The sequence below is a fragment of the Polypterus senegalus genome, chromosome 4 (genome assembly GCF_016835505.1).
Source record: "Polypterus senegalus isolate Bchr_013 chromosome 4, ASM1683550v1, whole genome shotgun sequence".
In the NCBI taxonomy this organism is placed as follows: Eukaryota; Metazoa; Chordata; class Cladistia; order Polypteriformes; family Polypteridae; genus Polypterus; species Polypterus senegalus.
In genome coordinates this window covers 216135194-216163103 of record NC_053157.1, presented here as the reverse complement: position 1 = coordinate 216163103, position 27910 = coordinate 216135194, and the positions used below count along the sequence as shown (strand labels likewise).

The window sequence follows — 27910 nt, the reverse complement described above, 5'->3', positions numbered from 1 at the left end:
AGTCACTTTGGATAAAAACAACAGTCAAATATACCATGGTTATAATGGTAAAAAGTTGAGATAGCAAGTGCTTACCCTTTAAAACATTACATATTTAATAAAACATTTACTTACTATTTGCTTATCTTATGAAGGTCTCTGCATTAATAGTGAGGCTTGTTTTGTTCTCCTGTGCGGCATACAGAAAGGTTTGAATGGAGAATAGTTTTGAGTACACCCTGGGCTAAATCTTCTATATATTTTTGCTTTTGGTACAGTGTATTAATCCCCAAGGGGAAATTGCCTTCTTACATGACCTTTGGAGGTTAGAGCGCTAGGTCAGCCATTGTACAATGCCCCTGGAGTAAATTTCAGGTTATGGGCCTTGCTCAAAAGCCCATCAAAGTAGTATCCCTTCTGGCAGTAACAAGATTTGAACCAAAAACCTTTCAGATACCAGCACAGATACTTAGCCTAAGATACAAGACCCAAGGCTACCAACTAAAGAGCTGATACATAAAATTAAATTTGTCATAACAGCTGATAGGAAACACATACAAACACCCAGATTAAATTAGCAAAAAAGCTTTGCCTGAATTGAGTCAGTTAAGCTACAATAAAACAGACATCAGTCAAAAGTAATCTAATTTTTCAGCCAAGGCTGTCCATTACCAGCAAAAAATAAAATTACTCTCATTTTCTATATTATGAGGAGTTACTCATTTTAAAATCTATTTTACTTGCATCTGGATTAACAAAAGCGTTGTATTTTTAATATAGCTAGAGTGAAACTGACCCAGTCACAAATTTTTGTTTTCCAAGTTGAAATTTTAGAATATCATTAATGGAAAATTCCTGAAATCAATAAAATACGTGATTGAGACAATATGATATTTGAGACCGTGAACCTATCAGTTTTTAGTTTTTGCTTAGTTTTTCATTTCCTGCAATATATATTACATTTTCATTAGCAGATGGTATAGTCAATAGCTTAGATATTTGTCATTTTGTTTATGAAGGGTTTTCGTATGTGGATGTTTTGTTGTTTCTAGTGAAAAATGTATCTAATTTGCAATATTTTTCAGGACAAAAAGATCTTTCATCTCATTTAGGATATCTTAGCAGTATGAACAAAATGCAATCTTTTGTCATAACAGAAAATTGTCTATACAAATGATGGTCTCCCATTTTTTACTTTATGGTATAAAGAAGAGTATGATCCTTGACAGAAATTACATTTCAGAATTGTTTTCATTGTGACACCAATTTGTGTAATATTTGAGTAACTCTTTGTTTTACAATTCCTTAACAGGTTGGATTTCTAAAAATTCAGCATAAGTATGAAATTGTTTTCAAATTACCAGAAATTAACAGTCTGGGAAAAGATATATGTGCAGCTCCACTGCCCAATACCAACCTCAAAGTGAGCAAGATCAGCCCTGTACCAGAAGGTTAGTTAAACTATTGTGCAGACTCAATTTCAGTTTTTCGTAAATGGTGGAATACCAACATATTGTGCGTATTTTTGTTAGCTTGGTTTGGCTGTACCAATTCTAAAATAGATCTGATTTTATGTTTTTAATGCAATATCAAAAGCTGCTATTTTTATTGAGCAATATAGCCTGCTTTAGCATTATAAAACCAAACTATAAAACTGTTCCTGTTATGGACCACTTTTTGCAGATTTTTTTTTTTTTGGTATGTTTTTCCCTACCACAATGTGAGAGGCTTTCTTTTGACTACTTCTACATACTTGTTCTGAATATATAGCTTTCCCAAATATTCAGTGCTTCTCTTTATATAAAACAGTTGCTTTGTTCCACTATTTATTATTAAATCTAGAGCAGCGTTTCCCCAACTTTGGTCCTGTGGCCCCCCTGTGACTGCAGGTTTTTGTTCCAACCAGATTCCTAATCAGTGACAACGCCTGATAGCACTGATGTCATTTAATTAGCTGGTATTATTTTTCTTTTATTCTACATTCAGAAAAGCACAGTAGCCTGATTTTTACATTTAGAAGACATTTAGAAATATTTCTGCTTTTGCTATAGATTTAAATGCTTAACTCTTATTATACTGTATTTTGTCCTTTCTCTGCAGTTTTTCCCCCTTCATTGTATCTTAATGACAATTAAAAATGAACAGAGCATGTATAATATTTTTAAATCAAATTTGTTTTTCTAATTTCTATATTGTTCCTAAAGCACAGAACTTGGGAAATAACACATCACTTAATTAGCCCAGGAGTCCAATTAAAACAGAAGCTGGTTGGAACACAAAAACCTGCAGCCACAGGACCGAGGTTGGGAAACACTGATCAAGAGTAACACTGTTTTTTAAACAGTTTAATTTTAATATGATTTCATTCCTCTGCTTAACACAATGAACTGCTATTGAGGGGTAACATGACATGTCATTAAGGTTGTTTGGATAAAACAATGTAACTAATCCTTTCAGAATGTTAATGCATTTTTTTCTTCATACTTTATGATTTACAGTAGTTTGACATGGCTCAGAGGCTTCTTTCCTGTGCTGAGTCAAATAATGCTTTTTATTTGTTTATGTAATTTATTTATTTTGTTCCCCCCATCTGTCCACTTATAAAATCTTATTGTATCTTTAATTCTGCCCTGTTCACAAATACTTTATATGAATCAAACCAAGGCAATATAAAGATTGGTAATAGAGGGGGGTAACCTCATGTTTGATTTTGAGAGTATGCAAAATTAATTTCCATTACATTGCAAGTAAATTTCTTTTGATAGTGGTTTGCTACATGTAAAGTGAATGCCTGTGCTCATTTGGAGCAAGGAGATTACTTGTAGTAATTAGTAGGATTACAATTGCAATTCTAACAAACTTGGTGGTGTTCATTAGTCTTCAGAAGAGGCCCCTTCCAGCAGATTACCCGTAATCATTCAATAGCACACCCAAATTGGTGAGACAATTGCACAAGTATCCAAATAAGATGAAGAGAAGTGAATTATTCTGATGTAGCAGTGCCTATTGTTTGGTTGCGTCATAAATGCTTATGGCATTCTAGTATTAAATTATTCTTTAGTGTATTATATTGTAGTTTTAAATGAAAGTATGCCAGCTACTAATGGAGGTATAATGAATACCTTTCGTCCTGTTATATATCCAATATTTTTAGATGTGCTGCTGATATGCTTAATTTAGCATGATCTGAAACCACTGGATTTCTTTTGTTCCTGGAACCTCCAGAGTTCTTCCAGGATGGCAATGCACCTTCAGTCAATCAACTTTAAACTGAACTAATGAATAAACCGGTAATTTAAAAGTCATTCAAAATAGTAAATTACTACAATGTGAACATGCTTCTAAGCGTTGGCGTTACTCTTTAATGATATCTGAGGATATTGCAAAGGAGAATGACTGAATAACTTGCTTCATTCATATACAAGTTTTATACATTTAAATGCTGAAAACTAAGTGTTACCATTTTAGTTTTTGGCCGACTAAAACACATCTGTGTGATTATTGTAAAACTGTTTAATCATTTTATTAAGTTATCTGTAGGTATCAATTTGTCCTTGAAATATCTGATTTAATGTGCTAAACTTGTTTATGGAAAAACTGTTCCCATATAGATCACAACTTAGTCACCTGGGGCCTCATGCCTAACACCGTGTATAGAATTCACTCTAAAACTTGGCGTTCGCACAAAAAAATTCAGATGCAGAAAACCATGCGTAAGCCAACTTCCACACACTGCTACATAAATCCTGGTCTGCATGAAATGTAACGCGTGCATTACGCCTCTTTGAATATGCAGATCAATATAAATATTTCCTTAAGTTCAGCATTCTGTGAAAAGAAAATGGCAAAAGCATTGGGGGAAAAATATCAGCGAATGCCAAGTGGAGGCAAGGAAAAACATACTGTTTGTTGTTTAAGTGTTTGTATAAACAACAAAAGGAAGCTGATTGAAAGTTCAAGTTCAGAAAGTCGCACAGTGCCCGAAATAGGAAACGTGCGCCGCAGATCACTGTCTGAGCTTTGTATGGAAGCTTATTAGGGTACAGAGAAAAAAAAATAGGGGCATAGTGGGGTGAAAAAAAACTCAATGTCAACTTTAATCTCGAAATTTCCACTTTAATCATGTAGTTTATTTTGTCATTAAAGTAGAACATCATAAACTTAATCTTAACATCTATTTAATTTACTAGTTTCTCAAATCCCATTCTAACTAAAGTAGATGTTAAATACTTCATATTCTGTGTGTTCTTCAATGTACCTTGTGTGTGAATTACTATTTGCTTCTTAAACGGGCTTTCCCTTACGCCGACAGGACACAGAATACATTACATTAATGATATTACAGCTCTCTGAACAATTTAAATACTAAGATGTATGCTTAATATCATTTTCATGATGAAATCAATTAAAGCAGGTATTAAACATGGGGACACAGTTGTGCAATGGTAGCGACGAGCTGCCGCCCTGTCCAGAGATTGTTCCTGCCTGCTGCAAGATGCTTTCTGTGCCGTGTGCAACCCTCGACGATTATTGCAGCAGTACTAACCCCCAATTCCTGTCCTTACTTTTTCTTTCTCCAAGTAACCAATCGCTACACACAATCAGCCCTTTATTAAATGTCTAGCTATCTGTAAGCTTACAATGCCAATTCTTCAAAACTTTTAAGGAACATTGAAACATCTTTGTAGTTTAATTATTCCATCCATCTATCCATCTAGGGTTGCTCCAGTCCCAGGAAGCATGCAGCGCGAGGCAGGAACAATCCCTGTACGGTGTGCCAGTTCATCACTACCGCTATCCACCATCTCCACACATTTAATAACGGTATAGATTATTTAAATTAAGTTAAAAATGTATCTGTATAATGTAATATATTTACTTTACTGCATTTCAACTGAAAAATGATAGCAAGAGCTCCAAGAAGATAGCGCCAGGAGATCTAAATCGACTTATAAGCCAGTTGTCATAATCTGTAAATACAAACTCTCTTCTATTGAATTGAATTTAATTCCTTTATTATTACTGTATGGTACAATGAGATTCAATATGCAATTCCTTCATAAACTCATTTTCCTATAAAATGGCAAAATAACATAATGATACAATGAAAAATATACAATATGAAAACATAAGTGGCTAAGGTTGTGCAATATTACAACTGTAATTCAAGTTTTCAGTGAGGTAATTGCACTTATAAGTACGTTCTACTGGGAGCACTTGATGGACTGATTGAGTGCATTTATATCTCTTGGGATGAAACTGTTTCTGAACTGTGAGGTTCGTGCAGGAAAGGTTCTGAAGCGTTTGCCGAATGGGCGAAGTTCAGATAGACTGTGCATATGGCTGTGTCTGAAGCGGAAAGAAGGGTACAACTTCTAGCATGTGCTGCCTCAGTCTGCCATAGAGCTTTCTGATCAGCTGCTGTAGGGCTGTGATTCCACACTCAGATACAGTAGGTTAAAATACTCACTTGTGCACTGAGAGTAACAACGCTAAAGCAGCTATGGTGGAACAGTTTGGCCATTCCATGCACCATTATATGGGTACAGGTTGATTATAATCACATGCCTTAAACTAAACAATGATATGCGGTTAATTTCAGTGTATTTGATAAAGCCACATCAGTGATGTGAATCAAAAAAATAAGTGGAAGCCACCCAGGAACAGTAACATCGATTTGACGTGGAGTGCCGGCAGTTTGCAAAACCGAGACAAAAATATACGCTATGGTTTGAGCTGGCATGAGAATGTTCCTGAATTTACGGCAAGTTTTTTTTTTTTTTTAATATACATTGTGATGTGAGTTTGGAAACAGCCGTATGCAACATTTTTTTTATGTACACACCATTTATACATGCGGCCCCTGACCTCTTGGAGGGACTCATTTTATCCATTTGTATTAGAAACGAGTTCCATTTATAAACAGGAACACTTGCTCACATATTAACACTAGAATCCCTGAACCCTACGAAAAAACTCGTAATCCCGGCCCACCTTAAACACCTCTCCATCAGCATCTTTTGTGTTGAAAATGCGTAAAGCAGCAAGCAGCCTGCTGTCCCATTCCCCGCCTTGAAGGAGCTCAGCTCGGGCAAAATATTCTCCCTGCTCAAGCCAAGGCTCCTTACCTGTGTGTGAGGTTCCTGGAGTTGTATAGGATAAATAATATAGTATATCGTTATTTGGAATATATGCATTTCATTTGTGTTCCGTGTCTACAAAAATCTGGGTAAATGTAGGATGAAAGGAAATGCGAGGAAAGAAATGGCAAACACATACCTAAAGCAGAATCCTTTTCCATGTTATACTAATAATGACGTGAAGTGTTTAATGTGTGAAGACTTTATTCCAAATATCAAATAAACGTGAACTTTTATTCAAGAATATAACCAAAGAAAAAGAAACATTTGATTTACATGTTGCTGTCAATGAGTTAAAAACCCAAACTCAAATGTCCGTTGACAGGGAGTTTATACATGTTCTTGAATGGTGCAAAAGTAAGAACTGCTGCCTTATAACCCAAATGTAACCGGTTCAAGGCCGGGCACTCTGCATTTTGAGTAGTGAGCTGCTATTATTATTACTATAATACAATAAAAACATACATCTGATATGAGCTTGTAATAGGCATTTCCTTCTTAAGGGAATAAAAATAATCCATTCATATTGTTTGTTTTTTGTAAAGTGAGTGACATACTCTTAACTAATACTCAGCTCACACATCATTTAAACAACAATTAAGATATTATCGTAGACAATACATATCGCATACTCCTAGTGTTTTATTTGATCTTTTTCTGCTTTTTCCCTGTTGTTCATTCTGAAACTCTAGGACATGCTTTTAGCATGGGAAAGGTGCTATATAAACAAAATTATTATTACTTTAGTTGATTAAAATGGGCTTTATGAAAGGAAATATCACAGTTGAACTACCCATTGTCAGTCTCTAAACTTGGGCCAACAAAGCACCTAAACTGGATTCAGTTTGAAAAGTTCAGGCATTAGATTTATATCACGACATACTCTAACCGTGCCAATTTTGAATTATTATGATATAGATGTTTGTCTATATCACTCACCCCTACTACCATGCCTACACAAAATATTGAAAAGGCATGCTAAGTTTCATTGAAATAAAAAAGCTAAATTTTCTTTTCTGTCATCAGTTGTAATGTACTAAAGTGGTAAGTGCCAGGGGTGTTAAGAATGTGGTACAGTTCTACTAAATTTTAATTTGAGTGCTCAATTATATATATTCATGACTTCATTGTTAATAATATTAAAATGATTTTTCCTGATACTTAATATTTTTTTTGTCATCTTGTCCATTGTTCTAAACTGGAGGATTATTTAATATAAATTTTTTTCTTTTTTAATCTGGATTTGCAATCCAGCTGTCCTTGTTCTTTCATGTAGGCTTTAATATATTCAGTCCATGTAGACTACTATACCTGTAACTTTTATTATTCTCAATTCACATTCAAATTTACATCTTTTAAATTTAAAGTAACATGTGTTTTCATTAATAATGGTAAATTTCCTTCCACTTTCTTCACCTTTGTTTTAGGAAGGTCATATTTATTTAAAACGCATTTCGTGTACAAGTACTAACTGATTAACAGTTGATTAATTTTCCTGTTGATTTCCAAGCTTTTATAACATGAAATTAAGGGTACCAAGTTAATGTTGTTAATGCAGCACAGGACAGGTGACACAAAATGTGACAAGAGCTATCACACTTGCAATGGGGGATGGTCCTCCACATGTCCATGTAGGAAAAAAAGTCCATGGCCAGGTTGAGGATTGCTCCTGCTGTGGATACAGGTACCTCTTAAACAATTTATCAGATCACAAAAGAAAAGCAGTAAGACCACAGGAATATGTGTATGTGGCAGCAAACAGTTTCTAGCTACAAGAGCTGGGACAAAGTTTCTGTTTTAACCATGGGGCCTCAATTTGTCTCATGCCACTCCCTTATCACCCTCCCGCCCATATGGTGGCATCACGCAGTCTCTGACTGAAAGGTGTGTGATCAGGTTTAAGGTGAGGAGTTGAAAATCTGATAGGAAGACCTGTGCTTTTAAAGGTTGCATATGACTCGGGCACAAAGGGATATAAGTGTTTGCAGTATTTCTAAGCCATGGTCTCTGCAGCCAAGGAAGGCTTTCCCCAAATCCAGGAAGTGGTTTGCGATTTGGCCAATGTTGAGTTACTTACATTGGAGATTAATCTTTGGAGTTGGAAAGAAATCTTGGGGTAAGTGCATAGCAGTGGGCCACAGTTAAGAGAGATGAGTGACGAGAAAGGAAAATGCTTAACTGGCACTGTGTAGGTTAGTTAGTGAGACGGTCATTTCACCTGGTAGATAAAGTTTCAGCTGCATAGTTTTTTTGCCAAATACATAAATAATTTTTACACTAAATATTCTTTTTATATTCTGCATTGTGACATGCACTGCAAATATCACATAAAGCCCAGTTAAGCAGTTTTCACAATGCATTTCAGTATGTATCTCCAATTTTCAATTGTATTAACTGCAAAATTAAGTATTGACAAAACAATTTAGTGGAAAAGTGATGCAAATTTATTACTAATTAATATTTAAAATCTGCTCAAGTGTAGCAATTTTGTTTTTTGGGCAAATTAAGTGACATTAGGAACTTGAGTGGTGTTTATACTGTGCTCTCTTTATTTAGTACTTTTTATAGTAAGATTAAACACTTGGTAATAGTTCCTGGAATTCGGATTAGTGGCATGTAAAAAAAGTATTTAATTCAAAATTGGCTGCATAGTCTACATCCAGTAATAAAAAGATGAAAAGGGACCTTCAGTTTATTGCTGAAAAACAAAAGATTTGTTTTCCTCTTTATGTAATTCCTTTTACTAATTCCATTTGAAATAATCAGGTTGTACTGCAAAAATGTAAATGTTTTTTATGGGGTTTTTTTTTTTTTTTGCTCCTTTTAAAATTGTGTAGGTTTATCTAGTTTAGGATAATTTTAACTTAGTAACTTTTAGTTTCTTCTTCTAATTAAATGATTTTGTCATTTTAATCTATCTGTTGTGGTTTCTCGCATTGATTGTGGTGTAGTGAATGCTTCTTCTAATAATTTTTCATCAGTAATCGATGATGCAGTTGGGTTAATCAACTGCAAGTCTGCTTTTCTCCCATGTGCGCAACAGATGCTGGTGAACCCACTGCATGTTATGCATGTCTGTGCAACCAAGCCAAAGTTTAGTCTGTGTGTTATTATTTTTCCATGTTTAGCTGATGCCTTTATCCATGGCGACTTATGCCACACTACTTCTTTAAGTATACAGTGAATTCAGACCCTTAATTTTCTGTATATTTTGTTGCAGATTTAGTTTATAATTGTAATAATTATTATGGATTATTTAGTGTGGACTGATGGGCAAAAATTGTTTTCAGAAAGGTTTGCAAATTTTGTTATAAAATCAAAAATTTAAATCTCCTACTTATAAGTATATACCTTTTGCTCTGGTACTACAGATTATGGTCCGGTGAATCCTGTTTGCTTATCCATGAGATGTCTCTAGAACATAATTATGGAGTATAGCTGTAACAAATTGAATAGACTTGACATAGATTATGAAGGGAAATGCCTGTTTATGTAAGGTCCCATAATTCTTCGTTTCTGCTCTAACATGTAGTGTGAAGACCAAGGAACTTTCTGTAGAGCACTGCAGTAAAATTATAGTGAAGCATAGATCAATGCCTGGGTATAAAACCATTTTTAAAGCTTTTAATTATTACCTGGAACACTTTGGCCTCAATAATTGTGAAATGGAAGACGTTTGGAGCCACCAGGATTATTCTGGATGGCCAAACTGTGCAGCTGGGCTAGGAAGACCTTGGATGAGGTGAACAAGAATCCAGTAGCTGAACAAATACCACTCTTGAGTAAAAGGCATATGACAGTCTACTTGCAGTTTTCCAAGCATTATTTAAAGGACTTTTGAATGCATGGGGAACATATCTCTGGTCTGATAAGACCAGGCTCTGTTTATCGCCAGCCTAATACCATCCCTGTTGTGAAGCATGATGGTGGCATCATCATGCTATGGGCATGCTTTAAAGTTTTGACTGGGAAAGGGAGTCTCTTAAGAATTGAGTAGAGAGCAACCAAATACATTGTAGTCTATGAAGAAACCCTTCTCCAAAGTGACCTGGGCCATTTGTTCATCTTTCAGCAAGACAGTGCTGGCGTGGCGTTGCTACAAATCTCCAACTGTCTTTAAATGACTCCACCAAAACCCGGACTGTGGAGTGACCTGAAGATGGCATTTTACATATGCTTCCGATCCAGTGTTACAGAGGTTGAGAGGATCTGCCAGGAAAAAATGGGTTAAACTGCCCAAATCCAGGAGTGCAAAGCTTGTAAGAGACTTACTCAAAAAATTACTTGAAGATGTAAATGCTGCAAAGGGGCTTATATAAAGTACTGTATTGTGGGCCTGAATATTTAAATGAATAAGAGATGTCAGGTTTTGATTTTTAATTTGTAAACCTTTCTGTTATCACTTTATCATTGGCTGATTTAGTATAGAATGATGGGCAAAAATAAACACAGTAAAGTGTGCAGAATGTGGATGGGTCTATACTTATAAATACTTTCTGAATCCATTGTAATTCAGCCTTAAAGTTTTACGTCCTTTCTGCTTGCTGTCTATGCAAATGTTTTTTTTTTTTTGTTTTTTTTTTTAAATTCTGTCATATTGAAGCTTGAATCCTGCAGTATTTTGAACTTCACTCCCAAGGGAACTGGTTTTGAGGTGTCAGAATTTGATTGTACTACATTAAGCTACTGCATCCAGTAGAGGTTCGGCCTATATCTTACTTACAGGTAATCTTCATCACAAGTCATTTAACTAAGAAGTTGTTCTCTGAATGCTAACATTGATTTGGGTCTAATTTTTGTGAGAAAAACCGTGAGAAACACTGAGTACATGACTTAATATCATGGTAGTGCTAGTGTTTCTGCATCTACTTGGAAGCTTTGAATGTTTTAAAAAGGTGACTGCACAAGTACATGAAAACAATCACATAGAAAAAAAAAGTTAAACTACGAACTCACTATATTTTGTGATTTTCCTGACCTGATGAGTTGCCTCTAGCAAATAAATGAAATGGGTGGATCCTGTAATATGGTTATTTAAATACTACTAGAAGTTTGTGAATTTATATTTCCTTCAGTAATTTTCTGCAATGTGTATAGGTGAATAAATCTTCACCACTTTTGTATCTAATTCTAACATACATTACAAAGAACATTGGCACAAAAGTCACTTTAGTTTATCTGTCTTTAGAGTATAATAGAAAGATTTAACAGTAATTGACAAGCACATCATATTTTGTCACTGTTAGCCATGTGCTGCTATGTTATATACAGACAGCAGCCCCCCTGCCTAAGCAAAATGATGGGTTGACTTGGCCTTGCTTCTGTTGTAGCAGTTCTCACCTCATTCATGATGTTAATGTGCTTCTTCAACACTATGCTGTCTTGCATCTGCTGCCTAGCTCTCTAGAGCAGAGCTTCTGTGGGTGATGACTGTACAGGATGATCTGAGTGAAGTTGTGAAAATATGCCTTATGCTTCAGAAGTAATTTCTGCTGTAAGCCTCGGTGAAATAATTGCTGTGTGTACTTTCTGTGAGTTGTATAACAAACCTTAAGAACAAAAAGTTGCATAAATAAGCAAAACTTTTTTTGCTTTTGGGCTGAAACCAACCCTCATGAACTTCATCAGAGACCCCTGCACAATGATCGTGTTACAGTTTGGGCGCCATTGCAGAATTTGTCATTGTAGGCCCTTTTTTGAGGATGGGGGAGCAATGGTCACCGTCCCTTCAGAACATTACATTGAAATGGCAGAGAACTTTTTGCAGTCCCAACTGGAAGAAATGGATGTAGTGGATGCCTGGTTTCAACAGGATGGAGCAACAGCTCATACAGCATGGACATATATGCAAGTTTTGCAGGAGATGTTTCCAGGGAAGCTGATCTTCCTGCATGGTGATGTCGGGTGACCTTCACGTTCTCCTGATCTCGCTCCGTGCAATTTCTTCTTGTAGGGCTATCACAAGTTGAAGGTATACACACACCGACCTCAAAACCTTAAAGCCCTCAAGGACACTATTCGCCACAAAATTGCTGCTATTGCCCTTGAAATGGCCGAATAAGTCATGCGAGCATTCAGAAATTATCTCGAAGAGTGTATCGCTAACAATGGCCACCACCTTGAAGACATCAATTTTAAAAAAGTAAAAAAATCAATTTTGTCTATCCTTTCTTGTGTCGTAATGAAGTTTATTTTATCTTGTAGTGTTTTTGCAGCTCATCACCCAGTTAAACCCCCACCCAGAGTCTCTTACTACGAAGTTATACTGTTGTAATACATACAAAATGCGGTTTCCTACTTTCTTGCTGAAGTTCATATCCCAGTCCTCACTAATTACTATATGTCTTTCTAACATTTGTATTTAGAGAAAATCCAAACAAAATTATTGGCTAATTACATCTTGCGTGAAGAAGGGACATGAGTTGCCTTAAAAGCTTGCATATTGTAATCTTATTAGTTAGCCAATAAAAGGTGTCATTTTATTTGGCTTTTCTCTACATTCATAATGGCTAACATGGTACAACACCCTAGTACTACTAACATTTGTATGAAATGTTAAATTTTGATGTTTGTAAATTGTGCAATACATGTTAAAAACTGCATTAGTCTTTAAAACAAAAAACTGACTAAGCAGCCTTTAGATTAGTTCTTAAAAAGTTAAAATTTATACCTTCTGTCTTGGTTTAATTCAATGCAAGGGTTTTTAATAATTTGTGTCATTTTTATTTTTGCAGGTGGTCTCAGACTGTTTTGTGAATATACTGCCCATAAGGAGGGTGTTATCAAGGATGACATTGTTCTTATCAGTGAAACCAGTGAAAAGGGGTCTGTTAAAGTTGTGATCCAAGCACGTGTAATGGGTGAGATAAATTCTACATACATCTGGTAGTGTGGCTATATAGACTTCAAGTTTACATTGATGCCATAAGAGGCTTAGAGTCACACATACATTTTATGCAGCTTATTAATTTTTATAATTAAGGATGGACACGGGTACACAAATAAACCTGACTTAATGTAAAAATTCTGCAAATAGTAGTTTATATCAACTTTATGAAAAAGAGAAGACATTTTAGAATGGCAGGCCGCAAACATATTGTCCAATTTTGCTTGTAAATCTTAAGTACATGTATTGTACAAAGCTCCTCAAAGGCAAGCAAAAAAAAAATGAAGATGCTAACACAAATGTGAAGCTTAAAGAACAGAAATGTCCCCCCACTATAACATGAGAGGGTGGTCGTTCAATCATTAGCAAGAAACCACTTCTGAAGCAGACATTTCTGCAATCCTGTGTACAAAAGTGCTGCAGTGCCTCAGTGTTTGTCCCGTTTTGGCACAATACAATCTGAAAATAAATGGTTTTTAATTTGAATTTTATATAATGGACTTAACAATATAGTTCAAATTGTTGAAGAGGAATGAAAATAAAATAGAGTATGTATAGTGGGTATATAGAGAAGAATAACCCCCTTCGAAATATTCATTTTTTTCGCTTACAGCCTTAAATGAAAACACACAAACCAATATTTTTCCAGCTTTACTTATTAAATGCAATCTATAACATCCAAGTGAAAGATATCACAGCTACAGTTCAGAAGAATTAAAAAAATAAAAAATAAACAAGAAATATTGAGATTAATAAAAGATCACCCCCTCCTAAACAATACTTGTAAAGTCAATCCGGTGTAAGTAACCACCTTTTCCATTGCAGACCATGGTTACTGGCTTCTACTTGTGATCAGATGTGAGTATTGTGATTAGTGAAGCATAAAAACAGCTGTTCCTTAAGCATTCCCTTGCTTGCTAGAGCGACTGATAGCAAACAACTGACTATGGGTGGCAAGCCACTTTGCAAAAGATCTTATTGATAGAGTTGTGAACAGACATAAGGCAGGAGATGGATACAAAAACATCCAAAAGCTTTATCAATCCCAAGGAGGACATTAAAGGCCATAATAAAGATGTGGCAAGTGTTTGATCCTACTAGGACCCTCCCTGGATCTGGCCGTCCCTCCAAACTGGATGGAAGAGCAAGGAGGTAAAATGGTAAAAGAGGCTACCAAGAGGCCAATGGCCAGTATGAAGGAGTTACAGGATTTTATGGCAAAGAGTGGTCATTGTATGCATGTGACAACAGTTTCACAAGCGCTGCACAAATGTGGCATGTTCAGGAGGGTCACAAGATAAAAGCCACGTCTCAAGAAAGGCCACATTAAGGATCGTTTGAGCTTTGCCAGAATGTACCTTTAAGATTCTGATGCCAAATGGAAAAAGATCTTATGGTCAGATGAGACCAAACTCGAACTATTTGACCTCAATGCCAAACGTTACCCCTAGTGGAAATCCAAAGCAGCTCACCATCCACAACACACCATACCTACATTAAAGCTTGGAGGTGGTGGCATCCTGTTGTGGGGGCGTTTTTCTGCCACAGGGCCACGGGCTCTCGTTAGGGTAGAAGGGAAAAATGGATGGGGCAAAATACAGTCAAATTCCTGAGGAAAACCTGCTACCCTATGCCAGAAAGTTGAAGATGGGCAGAATGTTCACCTTCCAACACGACGACCTGAAGCACACAGTAACTGAAGGAGAAAAAAATGAATGTCCTTGTGTAGCCCAGTCAGAGCCCAGATCTAAATCCCATTGAAAATCTGCGGAAAGATTTAAAGATGGCAGTCTACCAATGCTCACCATCCAATTTGACCACATTTGAAAAGTTCTTTAAAGAAGAGTGGGCAAACATTGCTCAATCTAGATGTGCAAAGCTGATAGAGAAGTATCCCAAAAGACTCCAGGCTGTCATTGGGTGGTCCTTTATTAATCTCAGTATGTCTGTCTTGTTTTTGATTTTTATAGTTTTTCAGAACTGTAGCTGTAATATCTTTCACTTGGATGTTGTAGGTTGCATTGAGGAAGTAAAGTTGGGAAGAAATATTGTGTGTGTGTTTTCATTTAGGCTGTAAAGCAAATAAATGAGAATATTTCAAGGGGGGTGATTCTTTTCTATACCCTCTATGTGTGTGTGTGTATAATATACATATAAAAAATAAGAAGTAAAACTGAAATATTGTGAGTGCATATGTATTCATCACCTTTGCTATGAAACTCCTAAATAAGATTTAGTCCAACCAATTAACTTTAGAATTCACATAATTAGTTGATTAGGGTCTACCTGTGTGCAATCACATGATCTGTCACATTTCATTTTGTCTGTATAAATAGACCTGTTCTGAAATGCCCCTGACTCTGTAGCCCCACTAAGCAAGCAACATGAAGACCAAGAAGCACTCCAAACAAATCGGAGACAAAGTTGTGGAGAAGTATACAGTAGATCAAAGTTTGGGTTTTTTTTTTTTTATAACCCAAACCCTGAATATCCCATAGAGCAATATTAAATCCCTTATAACAAAATGGATAGAATAAAACTACAAACCTAACGAGAAGACCACCCACCAAAACCCAAAGACCTGGCAAGGAGGGGAACAAAGATGCCAAGAATAATGCTGATTGAGCTGCAAAGATCCACAGCAGAGAAGGAATCTGCCCATAGGACCACATTAAGCCATATACTCTACAGAAAAATCAGAAAACAACTTTGGAGTTTGCCAAAGAGCATGTGGCGGACTCTCCAAATGCATGGAAAAGAAGGTTCTCTGATCAGACAAGACTAAAATTGAATATTTTTCCCATCATGGGAAACGCTATGTGTGGAACAAACCCAAAACTTCCCATCACCCTGAAAACACCATTCCTACAGTGAATCATGCTGTGTGAATGTTTTTCATCATTGGGGACAGGAAAATTGATTGGGATTGAAGGAAAGATGGCACTTAACACACTGCAACCTATGAGGAAAACCTGTTTCAGTCTGCCAGAAAACTGAGAAGCATACTGCTAAAGCTACACTGGAGTGGTTTAAAGAAAGACCTTTATTTGCCTTGGAATGAGAGTCAAAGCCCAGACCCCAATTCTTCTGAGAATCTGATATGACTTGAAGATTAAAATACACCAGAATGCAAACCATCTAACTTGAAGGAGATGGCAGTTTTGCTTTGAGAAATAAGCAAAAATCCCAGTGGCTAGATGTGCTAAGCTAATAGAGACATTCCCCAAGAGACTTGTTGCTGGAATTGCAGCAAAGGGGGGTTTACATACAAAGTATTGTCATATTGAGGGGGGATACCAATACACACTCGTGATTTCTGTTTTTGCATCTTAATTGTTTGTGTCACAATAAAAATATTGTTGGCACCTTAAAGGTGGTAGGCATTGTATAAATCAAATGGTGTTAACCTCCCAAATATTTTAATTCCAGGGTGTAATGCAACAAAAAAGGACAAAGAACACTGTGAGGGATGAATACTTTCAGAAGGCACTGTGCTTTAAAGCTGCCTAAAAAACTTTTTTTTCTTTCTCCCCCAGTCACTTTACCAAACAAATATACAGCTTTGCTGTATCTTTGCTTACAGTTTTTGCCTTATAGAAATTTCTGGAATCTCAGAAGGAAGCGCAGAGGAAATATCCACACAGAAAAAAGTGCACGTAAAATAACCACACACGGAAAAAAACGCACATGGAAGAATACGCATACGGTAAAGTGCACACATGGAAAAAAGCAAACGCCGCTGACATATAACTATTACAAATATAAAATATACAAAACCTATACTGCTAGATGTTTTTTATTTTAATAAAATATAAATGATTAACACACTAATTACAGTCGTCTTCTTCTTTCGGCTGCTCCTGTTAGGGGTTGCCACAGCGGATCATCTTCTTCCATATCTTTCTGTCCTCTGCATCTTGTTCTGTTAAACCCATCACCTGCATGTCCTCTCTCACCACATCCATAAACTTTTGCTTAGGCCTTCCTCTTTTCCTCTTCCCTGGCAGCTCTGTCCTTAGCATCCTTCTCCCAATATACCCAGCATCTCTCCTCTGCACATGTCCAAACCAACGCAATCTTTCCTCTTTGACTTTGTCTCCCAACCGTCCATCTTGAGCTGACCCTCTAATGTACTCATTCCATCCTCGTCACACCCAATGCAAATTTTAGCATCTTTAACTCTGCCACCTCCAACTCTGTCTCCTGGTTTCTGGTCAGTGCCACTGTCTCCAACCCATATAACATAGTTGTTCTCACTACCGTCCTGTAGATCTTTCCTTTCACTCTTACTGATACCTGTCTGTAAGAAATTACTCCTGATACTCTTCTCCACCCATTCCACCCTGCCTGTACTCTCTTCTGCACTTCTCTTCCACAATCCCCATTACTCTGTACTGTTGATCCCAGGTATTTAAACGCATCCACCTTCGCCAACTCTACTCCCTGCATCCTCACCATTCCACTGACCTCCCTCTCATTTACACACATGTATTCTGTCTTGTTCCTACTGACCTCCATTCCTCTCCTCTCTAGAGCATATCTCCACCTTTCTCCTCAACCTGCTCCCTACTATCACTACAGATCACAATCTCGTCGGCAAACATCATAGTCCACGGGGACTCCTGTCTAAATTCGTCTGTCAGCCTGTCCATCACCATTGCAAATAAGAAAGGGATCAGAGCCCTTTTCAGATCCCAACTTGAATGCCTCCGTCGCTCCTACCGTAGACCTCACCTCTTTCACACTTCCCTCGTGTATATATTCTGTACAACTCTTGCGTTCTTCTCTGCCACTCCCGACTTCCTCATATAATACCATAGCTCCTCTCGAGGCACCCTGTCATATGCTTTCTCCAGGTCCACAAAGACGCAGTGCAACTCTTTCTGGCCTTCTCTAAACTTCTCCATCAACATCCTCTGAGCAAACATTGCATCTGTGGTGCTCTTTCTTGGCATGAAACCATACTGCTACTCACTAATCATCACTTCACTTCTTAAACTAGCTTCCACTACTCTTTCCCATAACTTCATGCTGTGGCTCATCAATTTTATTCCCCTGTAGTTACTGCAGTCCTGCACATCCACCTTATTCTTAAATATCGGCACCAGTATACTACTTCTCCACTCCTCAGGCATCCTCTCACTTTCCAAGATTCCATTAAACAATCTGATTGAAAACTCCACTGCCATCTCTCCTAAACACCTCCAAACTTCCATAGGTATGTCATCGGGACCAGTGGCCTTTCAATTTTTCATCCTCTTCATAGCTGTCCTTACTTCCTCCTTGCTAATCGGCTGCAATTCCTGATTCACTATCTCCACATCATCTAACCTCTTCTCTCTCATTCTCTTCATTCATCAGCCTCTCAAAGTACTCTTTCCATCTGCTCAACTCACTCTCCTCGCTTGTGAGTACATTTCCATCTTTATCCCTTTATCACCCTAACCTTCTGCACATCTTTCCCAGCTTGGTCCCTCTGTCTAGCCAATCGGTACAGGTACTTTTCTCCCTCCTTAGTGTCCAGCCTCTCATACAACTCATCATAAGTCTTTTCTTTAGCCTTCGCTACCTCTCTCTTCACCTTGCTCCTTATCTCTTTGTACTCTTGTCTACTTTCTGCATCTCTCTAACTATCCCAATTCTTCTTTGCCATCCTCTTTCCTGTATTTCCTTATTCCACCACCAGGTTTCCTTTTCCTCTTTCCAGATGTCACACCAAGCACCCTTCTTGCTGTCACCCTTACTACATCTGCTGTAGTTTCCCAGCTGTCTGGTAACTCTTCACTGCCACACAGTGCCTGTCTCACCTCCTCACTAAACTCAACCTTGCAGTCTTCTTTTTTCAACTTCTACCATTTGATCCTTGGTTCTGCCCTCACACTCTTCCTCTTCTTGATCTCCAACATCATCCTACAGACCACCATTCTGTGCTGCTTAACTACACTTTCCCCTGCCACCACTTTGCAGTCTTCAAGCTCTTTCAGATTGACTTTTCTGCATAGGATGTAATCTACCTGTGTGCATCTTCATCCTCTCTTGTATGTCGCCCTATGTTCCTTCCTCTTCTTAAAATACGTATTCACCAGAGCCATGTCAATCCTTTTGGCAAAATCCACTATCCTCTGACCTTTTGTTCCCTTCTACTCCTCTGTTCCCTTCACCAACATTTCCATTAAAATCCGCTCCAATCACCATTTTCTGTCCCTTGGGTACACTGTTCATCACTTCATCCAACTGACTCCAAAAATCTTCTTTCTCACACAGTACACACCCAGATTGCGGGACATATGCACTAACAACATTCATCATCACCTCCAATTTCCAGCTTCATAATTACTCATTAATGTCTGACACTATTTTCACCTCCAAAACACTCTTGATGTGCTATTCCTTCAGAATAACCCCTACTCCATTTCTCCTTCCATCCTTACCATGATGGAACAATTTGAATCCACCTCCGATACACCTGGCCTTACTCTCCTTCCATTTAGTCTCTTGAACACACAATACATCAACCTTTCTTCTCTCCATCATATCGACTAACTCTTTCCCCTTACCAGTCATACTGCCCACATTCAAAGTTCCTATCCTCAGTTTCACTCTCTTTACTTTCCTCATCTCCTCCTGCCTCCGGACATGTCTCCCCCCTCTTCTTCTCCTTCATCTTCTTTGGCCAACAGTAGCCCAATGTCCGCCAGCACCCTGTTGACTAACAGTACTGGTGGCAGTCGTTATTAACCCAGGATTCGACCGATCCGGTATGGAAATTTGTATTGTTGTCTGCATATTGATTTGCCAAAATTTTACACCGGATGCCCTTCCTGACGTAACCCTCCCCATTTATCCGGGCTTGGGACTGGCACAAAGAAACACACTGGTTTGTCCATCCCCTGTGGCTGAATTAACAGTATTATTGTAAATTAGCTATTCTCCTCAAGTAAGACAATTTGTCCTCAGTTTCGTTATATTTTTCTACAGAGCTGGCAAGAGATGATTGCTTCAGAATATAAGCCAGTGCATCATTGCTTACTTTTGATAAGATGCCTGCAATGACATTGACTGATAAGATGTCTGCAATGACATTGCGAGAAGTAGCATTCACAGCTGTCATGGCTTGTCGCATTCGACTTCTGGCGATGTTTGCTTCTGCTTTCTGGGGACAGGAGTCATGACAATGACTGGACTGGTTGGCTCTTGTACGATGTCTCCGTTCTTTGTTTACATTAAGGAATGGCACTTTGTTGATCGATTCTCATGGCACCTCCAAGTATCTATTCCATTTGTTGTGAGAAAACACAGATTTTCAAGTCTCTTGTAACCGAGAACGTGCTTGCCTTTCTGACTGGTCGAAAACTCCATCTCGCTTACTCAAAAAAAAAAATGTCAAGTTGCCTTGCTCGAAAGTTAGGGAAGATTAAAGAAAACTCTTAACAAATTAAAACATACAAGCTTATAAATACATTTAGTGAACAATTATACAATTTTGTTTATTGTGATGTATAGTATAATATACATTTTTTTTCTTCTTTGCATATATGCCTTTAAGATTCGCATTTGTCCATGCCTGAAGAAGAGGCCCGAGTTGCCTCGAAAGCTTACATATTGTAATCTTTTTAGTTAGCCAATAAAAGGTGTAATTTTGATTTGCTTTCCTCTACATTCATAATGGCTAACACGTTACAACACCCTAGTACTATATACATAAATAATACATTTTAAAAGTGGGATTAAAAAGTTTTCTCTTGTTAACTGTAGTGTATATTGCCTTATATACTGTAACATGGGTGCTTTGTAAAATCAGTCCTTGGAAGACCAGAGAATCTTTCTTTGAGAAATAATACGGAATTTTGTCAGGCAGAAGCCTGGAATAATTGGATTTAATGGAGTGGTTATATTGAATTCATTTGCATTTGTGTATGCTTATGTCATGTAATGAAAAAATATGGTTTAACCGTTCAACCATGCCCAGTTTAGAAATATGGATGATTAGGGAAAATAAAGTATCAATCTTTGTTATGCTGCTTTTATGGCCTTTTGCGTCAAGTAAGGTTTTTATGCCATATACTGAGTTTAGAATCATTTACAGCACCAGGTTTTATTCTGTATTTTGTGTTTGTATGTATGCACATGTTTTTTCCCCACCCATCCCACAGACACTTTGGTTGTAAGTCTTCTCCAGCTCAGAACTATAAACCTGTGCGAAAGGGTTCCTGGTTGTGGGTTACTTTCGTTTTAGTTATGTAATTGATTTAACAATATTTTTGCAAAAAATACATGCGTTTTTACATTTTAAGGATTCAACTAAATGGCTTTCTGTTCATTATGTGATTAGAGTAATGTGAGGTTTTTTTTTTGTTTTTTTTTGGTGGATATTTTGATGATGTTTGCAGTTTTCAGCATTGGCCACTGTCCATTTCCACTGAAGCATTAACTTAGTTTTCGATGAAACAGTTAGATTAAAAATTTTTCCAGGCCTTCACTACAGAGTAATTCAGTACCATTAAAAAAGAAACATTTTTGAATGGAGTATCCCTTTAAATAGTTAGGCAGACTTGTACTTTTGTATAAATCAAGAATTAGAGAAAGATGTCTAGCTAATGTGGGTGATCTATTAAGGTCATGAAATAGCACTGCATTATAGAGAAAATCCTCAAACTATTTGAAATTAGATTTTTAACTTTTGGGCAGCATTGTAAGATTTAGGATTGTTTTAAGATTGCTGTTTAAAATTAGAAAATCTAGATGCATGAAATTTAACAATGATCTTTTCAAACATACTTTATTTAACTGAAACAAAAACCAGCAGTCAATCATAAATAATACTAAACAAAACAAAATTCTTATGGAATACTTTTTGGTCACAAAATTCACATATTAAATTTTCCTATCATATACCAACCATTTTGCTGTAATCCACCTATTTTTGTTATTTTTTTATTATATTGAAAGTAAAAGTAGTGGCCTTGCTAGTGGGAATGTAGCTCAGACGTACCAAGTACTGTTTCATTTGCAACTGGGACACACCTTCTGAAGAGTTTCATTGTATTGAAAAGAACTGACTGCTCCAGAAGGATTTGGTTCCAAGGCAGAAAAAGTATGGCACAAAAAACACTTGTCCCATCAAAGATATTTGTGCCTCCTCTTCGTACAAAATATGGACTGATGAAAATTTTCAATATTTAAGACAGATGTTTCCATGACTAACTGATGGCCAAAGTTAAGGAAGGTATTTTGTTGGTTGACAAATTAAACAAGTTATCAATATCAAGCAGTACAGAATGAAAGGCATTTAATGCTGATATTAATTTCTTTTGGCAACTGCTGAGTACCATAGTATGTACAGTTGGTTGACAGCTTGCTTTAAGCACACAAAACAATAAAGTGGAACATGTTGCTAAAGATTCATTTTTTTCAATCACACTTGTTCTTCCCTACTAATCTTGGTGCAAATACTAACAACCAGGGTGAAATTTCACCAGGATATTGCAACAAAGTAAATGTAGTATTAGGGTAAGTGGAATTAATTAATGCTGGCTGACAATTGTTGGACACTGCAATGAGAAGCATCATAGGGCAAATACAATTTTAAAAAAAAATTAGCAAACATTTCTAGGTCAATTGAACTAATGTAGTGTGTCCACATTACAGTAGTGTTGATTGGCGAAATTTGCCAGTGTTTATCACAGCAAATTTGATGGGTTCTTAGGTGAATTTGTTAGCCAGTCTTTTCCCTAAATGATTTCAATGCATTTCTCTGAAATACATACAGTGGGGAAAATAAGTATTAGATCCCCTGCTGAATTTGTAAGTTTGCTCACTTACACAGAAATGAACTGTCTATAATTTTAACGTAATTTCATTTTAATGGAGAGGGACAGAATATCAACCAAAAATCCAGAACAGAAAACACAAAAATGATTTCTCTCAATGACATGCAAATCAATTTAAGTATTTGATCCCTTGTAATCCAGCCAGAATTCTGGCTCCCACAGATTAGATGTGTGCCCATAATGAGTTGAGATCAGGAGTGTCTGTAATTGATCGACAGATTAATTGATTTTAATCGACACACATTCAGTCTGTGAGAGCCAGAATTCTGGCTGGGTTGTAGGGAATAAAATACTTATTTCTCTCAATGACATGCAGATCAATGCAAACTTAACAAATTCAGCAGGGGATCAAATACTTACTGTATTTCCCCCACTATATCAGCATTTTTGCTGAACAAAATTAATTCAGCAGGGTTCTATAATCGCTAGTCAGCATCATTAAGTGAATAAACATGGTAAATTTCAATAAAAGTTAAATTCATGTTTCTGCAAATTCCTACATGAAGTAATCAAGCTGAAATCATACTTGTGTTCAACTTAAAGATGCCTATCCTAATAACCAAAAATTTTCAGGAAGCAAAACTTTTGGGGGAAATAATGTCCAGAGTAATCAGTGTTTTGAATTTACTTCTTTATTGTTATCACTATGTATTCACATTATATTTTGAGTGCTTTTTTTAACTAAAATTTGTCACTTTATTCTATATAGATCCTAGAATGTGTCTGACACCCAAATGATGCTGTGTGAATGATACTTTAACAAACAATGCTGAACATAAAATGTAAAGTTAAGTAATTCTGTAATTGTACAACTAACCTGAGCAACATTGAACCTGTTACATGTAATTTTTCCCTCTTTTTTTTATTTTTATTTTTTTAATTAGATCGCCATCATGGAACGCCAATGCTCCTGGATGGGGTTCGCTGTATTGGTGCTGAGCCCGAGTACGACTCCGAACAGAGTGACTGGCAGGGATTTGACTAGTTGCACCTGTTCACAGTATAGCCTTTAAGCTGGGGGGTGGTGGATCAGGGGTAGTTTTTGGGATTTTAAATACCTGTAAAAACCCAGTTTTTATTTTTTTAATGTCTTTTTGTTCTTCTTGTAACATGAGTTTTTTTGTTTTGTGTTTTTGTTTATTAAGGTTTTGTATATGATGTCTTTTAACTTGGATGTATTCAGAAATGTCAGGTTGGTAAATAATTAGGCCTCTTTGTCTTATTGCTGTATTCTTTCTTACCTGGGTTAACCTCTAACTTTTGATGTTTGACAAGGGTGTCCTTGCCACATGTAAAGCTACTGGTCTGAATTTTAAAGCTTGAATGTAGTCTTGCATGAGGAGGTACCTTGAAACTGTGTTCCATTCTGCACACATGTAGTGTTCTTTTGCTATCTAGGCTGCACATTCATGCTGCCTAGACAGTGTCTTTGTTTTTTGACGTCTTTGTGCCATGAGGGTAACCTTTCTCCCTCTCTCCCTTTGAGCCATGTGTTTAGCATACTTCAGTCAGTGTGTTCCATAGTAGTAATATCAAATGTTATCTATGTTGTTAAAATAAAACTTACTTGGTAGATGAATGTGTGATACTGACCACAAGCAATTGCTTTTTGAAAATAATTCAAGGACTTAGTAGTAGAGTAAGAAGTGGGTTTCATTTAAATAGTTTGTCCTCTTGGACAATGAATGATTGCACAAATTTGAGTGCTCTGCTTTGTCAACCTTGCCAATCAGTGCTGTGGTATATTCTAACTTGCAAGTTTCAAAAACCTCTTCTCCATATAATTCTGCATTACTTGTGCACACAGTTAAGTAGATGTGTGTGTTTATGTGAATGTAGGTTGATATGTTCAGCATGGAATTGGTTGGCAATCTCATTACTTTAATAATGTCCACTTGCTGCGCTTATCTAGGAGAAATTTGTATTTACAATGTATCTGTTTGTGTCCAAGGGCATGTGTATACCTAACTTGAAACTGTCTTGGACATATTTATTTCTGCCGTTTTGTTGCCTTTATGTCCAACAGCATACTATGTACTGTTTGGACTGATTTTAAGAAAAAAATCAGGTCAGTTTTTGTGTGCAACTCCTACACAAACACATTATGGAGTGTTTAAATAGGGGTTAATGCCTTAGATGCATACAGGTGTGTATATAACTTTTCTTACTTTTAAGACATGGGTCGGCAACCAGAGGAATATGTGTTTTCATAGTGTTTTAAGCGTTGGATCACACTAGTGACCATCCCAAGGAAAAGTGCTCACTACAACAATAGTTTTTAATAATTCTGGATTTTCTTTGTTACAGGAAGGTAGCTGGATCTGTAAGTTGATCTAAATGTGAAAGTAATTTCATCTTAAATGGTCCTATATACTGCATGGCTTCTGATGGTTTTGTCCGCAGACAATTATTAATTCCTTTGAACTCAACCGTAGCCTCTCAGATTTGGTACGTGGGTTTGCTTGAGTATCTCTGCCAAGAAATATTTCACATTGCAGCTGTTCGGATTTGAATCAAGTCTGTAATGTTGGGTTACCTCAGCTTGAGGGAATGTGTAAAATATCTATCTTGTGCTACTTCTGCAGGCCCAGAAGTCACTGAGGTTTATTATTTTTTTAATTTGTAAACACCCAGACCATGTGTTCCAATTTGTTCATTTAATTTGATCAGACCAGGTCATTATATATTGTAATATTTTTAAAATTGGCACAATGTAGAGTTTGCACAGTTTGACACTGCTAAGACGTACTTGTCCTTTTTTTTTTTTTTTTTAATTTTTTGTCATTGCAGGTGCACTTGTTTTACCCATATATCAATAATAAGTATGTGGTGACTAGCAATCCCTGTTTATCCACATGTAGCAAAACAAAATAAAAATGAATTTATCCAGAGAATGACACAGTTAAATTGACCAGATTTTCCAATCCAAGTGTATAAAATTTATACATGATCAAAAATGAGCAAAAAAATAAATAAAAGTAACAATTAAGGTTTGTATGTTTTCTCTGTGTGAGTGTATGCAGTAGCTGAAAAATGTAGAATTCCTTGTAGTGCTAAAAGTGAGTATTATTGCAACAAAGGTGTCTGGGGTCTTTTCTAAATGGTGATAGCATGAATTTGTCTTTAAAGAAACCATTTAAATAGAAAACAGTTTAAATACTTTATTAAGGTAAACTGTGAAGACTACAAGTCTGCAGTAGACCTCCAGTTTGGCACATCTCTTTAAACAGAGGCATGCTTTTATTTGTGGCATCTACATTAAATGGGTGAATCTAAAGCCCCATAAAATGGAAATGCCAGAAATAAATAATAGTACATTTTTTAAAAGTATAATTTGTGCATTTTATGTAAAATGTCAACAGCTCAAAATATTTTAAAGTGACATTAGTCCGAAGTCATTATTGATATCGTTGAAAGGAGAAGTGTGCTAGTTTCGGTAATATTGGCTTGTGTATGTTAATATTGGTCACATACTGGTTTGGGTTTATTAGTGGCTACAAATACAGGAATGTGCTAGCTACTGTGTGGCGAATGGTGTTGGACCTTATGGAGTGGTTGGATTGTGTCATTTTAACTGACAAAAGGCACAAATCACTTTACCTCTGCCTTGCTCTATAATACCAATAATGTCTTCACGTTTTTATTTTGCTTTCTGTGCAGATTTGTTACAGATGGTAACTGTAAATTATATGTAGGCTTGATTAGTACATTGAAGTACTGCAAATGAAGGATTGACAATAAGGATTTGCTATTTGTGTTCGATGTATTGATCAGCCCAACTTGGTGCGTCTCTAATGAAAGTGCAGTGTAAACCTGCAAACCCCCCTTTGTCAACCAATTCCTTTTTATTTAATGGGCACTATTCTCTTTACATACTGTATGTGTGCCACAATCAGGATTATGTGATAGTAATGCAATTCTGTTGTTCCAAGCTGCATACCCTTTTAACCCAGTGTTTTAAATCCTTGCTTTAGCTACTCAAGTTCTCTGTCTCTGCCCATGCTGCCTGACAGGGAAAACTAAGTTAGAACTATAGTCCGGGTGTCAATGTGGCAGTGGGGACGACAACTTGCTTAATTTATTGCCCAGTACTTTATAGATTTATTGTTGGTATTTGAAAGCCGTATATTTGATTGTTTATGGACTGGCTTTGCTTTGACAATGCTGAATATTTTAATATAACTGATCATTGTGTAACTGTGAAACAAACCAAGCCACCAGACTAGACTTAGGAAACAGATGTTAGTAAATAATTCCGTGCTGCTTAAAGCACACTTTCATTGGTTTATTCAGGTACTGGGTTACACTGCAGACTTCGCTTTAGTGCTGCCTGTTTTCCTTTTTTGTTTTCACAACAGACTCTGCAAATCCCGTGTCAGTGGCTTCCATCGGGTATTGGTGGTAGACAAATCTGTGACAGAGTCAGGCAGCTTTTCTTTCCTTTCTTCTCAATTCTGTATCCTACTGTGACATTGATAATGGGAATTGTACACAGGAGCCAACGCTGCAACACAAGTAGCAGGTTCAGAACTGTAGACCTGGTCTGTGGCACTCTTAACCATCTCAACAGTTTGGTGGTGTGACCAAGAAATAGCAATTGCTGTAAGTGTGTAAGAACATGCCTTGTAGTGTACACCTCCATGCCAAGGGTTCCCTTTGCTGAAGTTTTGAAAAGGAAAAATAAACAAATGCAAAGCCAAAACTGTAAAACTATTTTTGATTAATGTATTATTTGAATTTTCATATTTAGTTTTACCTTTGAAATGCCTTGTACTCTTAAATGCAACAGCTGAATAAAGTGATACTTCATTTTCTCACCCTTGTGGCTTTGTATTGCACCTCAACCTGCTTAAAACCTGACTATTTGAGTACCGATGCCCAAATGGGACACAAGACTCCATTGATGAGGTTCACATGGGTAAAAAGTGTCAACAGCTATAAAAGGGTGGATGTCCACTGGTACAGAATATCGTGAAGTTGTTGCAATTCTGTAAAATCAACAATGATACAGATCAGTAAGTAACTGACACTTAATCTGAATGAAAAAGTTTAAACTTTGTTTGTTCAGCTACGGT

At 36.8% G+C, this 27910-nt stretch overlaps 1 protein-coding gene across 1 annotated transcript in view; it reads left to right on the top strand.

The window, feature by feature from the left end:
* Positions 1-27652, top strand: part of c4h20orf27 (chromosome 4 C20orf27 homolog) — a 97387-nt gene extending 69735 nt beyond the window's left edge. The window contains exons 4-6 of the mRNA XM_039751955.1: positions 1292-1430; positions 12854-12979; positions 23720-27652. Of these exons, the coding sequence (XP_039607889.1) occupies positions 1292-1430; positions 12854-12979; positions 23720-23820 (366 nt within the window). The 3' untranslated portion in view covers positions 23821-27652. The remainder of the gene's footprint in view (positions 1-1291; positions 1431-12853; positions 12980-23719) is intronic.
* Positions 27653-27910: the final 258 nt, after the last annotated feature.